Here is a 2,148-nt window from a genome sequence, read left to right on the forward strand (position 1 = left end):
AAAAAAAAAATTAATTTTTTTATACTTGAAAAGAAGACAAAAATAAAGATTAACTTAAATGTGTAGAAATAAAAATAGATATAGCTACCTGTCACCCCCTTCGTCCAAACAGACGCTTATGTAGCGTGAAATACTACCATTTCTAAGGCAGCAGCCTTCGGAGGGTTGAAAAACTGCAACAGCTGAACTTGCTCTACCATTCAAATGCAGCCTCAGAAGGTTCAAAAACTGTCGGCTGATCAATACTCTAATGTATTAGAGTATACATTATACAGCTCTCTCCGCGCCCTTAGAATATTTATTTAAAATAGTGTTTGTGGTAATTCATCAAGACCCTGAAATTTTTGACAGGCTCAGGAAGATTTTTGGGACGTAAACACATGGTTGTGTGCCAGTAAAAATTAAAGAAGAGTGAAAAAAATTCCAATTCTCATAAGAAGCTTGAAAAGTTCCAGTTCATGAAAAGGTTTCTGCATCATAAAACACACACACAAGCTGTGTGTTGCTGCCTATTCAAAATCAATACAGAATTCTAATACAACTAATAATATTAACTCTGCAAAGTAAAACTTGAGTCGGGAAAGTCCTTTGGCTATTAAGTTCTGATTCTGGAAGCCGGAAAAGCCACAAGGTAAAAATTCTACAATCCATGAGTTGTTAAATAGCACACAGCATTCTTCCATTCTGAGCCATGAATGAGGGACTCAAAATTTCCAAAGATTTTCCCCAAGAAATGATCGGACCGAGATGCTTCATCCCCTTGAAACGATCATCAAACTAAGAAGAATGACATAGTTTAGTGACACAACTATATGCATATTTTTCTTCAGACTCTTGAATTCCATCTGCGTATCTCACCAAAGAATTACATTTCAACCATTTTATTGGACAGAAAAAGAAACAAGCTTAAATTTCCATATAAAGAACACAAATCAGGCTATATACCATGAGCAGTGTACCATTTTGTGTTGGGTCCCATAATTGCCACGTTCTACCTTGGCAAAATCCAGTGTCCCAGAAGCATCTCCCTGATTTAGAAGCCGCAGAGGATGAATTTAGAGGCAGGAAAGACCAACCCTGAGAAGCAAATAAGACAGATATTAATCAGATACTGTGAACACCAAGTGAGTGGCTTCCATTTGATCTCAACACTGGAGCTTTTCATTCTCTTCGCGCTCTGTGGCTCCTTGGACAAATCGAAACTCGACCCTTTCATTCTCAGCTCTTGAATGCACCTCGCTAGGGCTCTGTTATCATTCCTCTCCCTCTGCAACTGCCTCCACACCTTCCAGTACCTGAAAACTTTAACCTGAACAAGAAACACAAACACAAGTGAAGTGGACACTGACACAAAAGAGGGTATCCACCATTTTCTGCAAGTATGCTCTCTGCTGTTGACAGAAGAGGTAAACAACATGGTTAAAAAGATTCCATGGAAGAGTAAAAAGAAACAACAAAGTTGGAAGATTTCACGTCTGGTAGAATCCATTCTAGACTCTTTCACAGCAATTCGGCGGCAGAAAAGATCCTCTTCTCTTTGCCAGAGCTTGAGAAGCAGCAGATGGCCGGGACTATGGGAGATTTCTGTTAGTGGGTGGTTCTGAATTGCTGTGACTGTGTTCATAGCACACAGAAGCTTGTGTTGGTGTTCTTCATCTACTGGAATTTCTACGATATGAGCATCTTTCATTACAGCCATTCTCGAACCAAAATTAAACAAAAACTGAACAGATTCGGTAAAGAAATGCAAGCAAACTAGAAAATAATGATGTGAGCATAAACAAAATAGGAAACAAAAAGTAATTGAATTTCGATACGTTGGAATTTGGAAATGATGAAATCTCAGAGAGAGAGAGAGAGAGAGAGAGAGAGAGAGAGAGAGAAAGTAGGCTTGAGAGTTGCAGATGGATATTGATGGTTAGATTACTTTGTTTGATTGGTTAGAGAGTTTCAGATATTTAAATTGTTGTGAAACGCCTGGGATTCTCAACGGCTACATTTCGTCCCAACGGTCAGATCTCATAATTTTTTATTTTTTATTTGCTTGGTTTGGGCCAACAAATTACATTACACGCACGGGACCGTTTAATTGGGAACGACGTCGTATGAGCAGTCTGTAGTTGACAAAAACGGAGATGCTGCGGAAGC

General features: G+C 38.9%; 1 protein-coding gene across 3 annotated transcripts; it reads right to left on the reverse strand.

Moving 5' to 3' along the window:
* Nucleotides 1-264: 264 nt before the first annotated feature.
* LOC110663329 (uncharacterized) lies at nt 265-1,934 on the reverse strand. Of its 3 annotated transcripts, none has more exons than XM_021822588.2 (2): nt 946-1,882; nt 265-335 (listed from the first exon to the last, which is right to left on the reverse strand). In XM_021822588.2, exon 1 carries the CDS (start codon nt 1,697-1,699, stop codon nt 1,034-1,036), a length of 666 nt encoding a protein of 221 aa, XP_021678280.2. In that variant the 5' UTR covers nt 1,700-1,882; the 3' UTR covers nt 265-335; nt 946-1,033. The 3 variants fall into 3 exon arrangements, with proteins under 3 accessions (XP_021678280.2, XP_057991903.1, XP_021678279.2); XM_058135920.1 differs by lacking the exon at nt 265-335 and adding an exon at nt 413-845 and having other exon boundaries at nt 946-1,934; XM_021822587.2 differs by lacking the exon at nt 265-335 and adding an exon at nt 696-777 and having other exon boundaries at nt 946-1,881.
* Between the last annotated feature and the right edge of the window lie 214 nt (nt 1,935-2,148).

Source organism: Hevea brasiliensis, chromosome 2 (genome assembly GCF_030052815.1).
Source record: "Hevea brasiliensis isolate MT/VB/25A 57/8 chromosome 2, ASM3005281v1, whole genome shotgun sequence".
NCBI classification, from domain to species: domain Eukaryota; kingdom Viridiplantae; phylum Streptophyta; class Magnoliopsida; order Malpighiales; family Euphorbiaceae; genus Hevea; species Hevea brasiliensis.

What these genes read in the sequence shown, in the direction of transcription:
- LOC110663329 (XM_021822588.2), bottom strand. Translation starts at nt 1,699, where the DNA reads ATGGCTGTAATGAAAGATGCTCATATCGTAGAAATTCCAGTAGATGAA.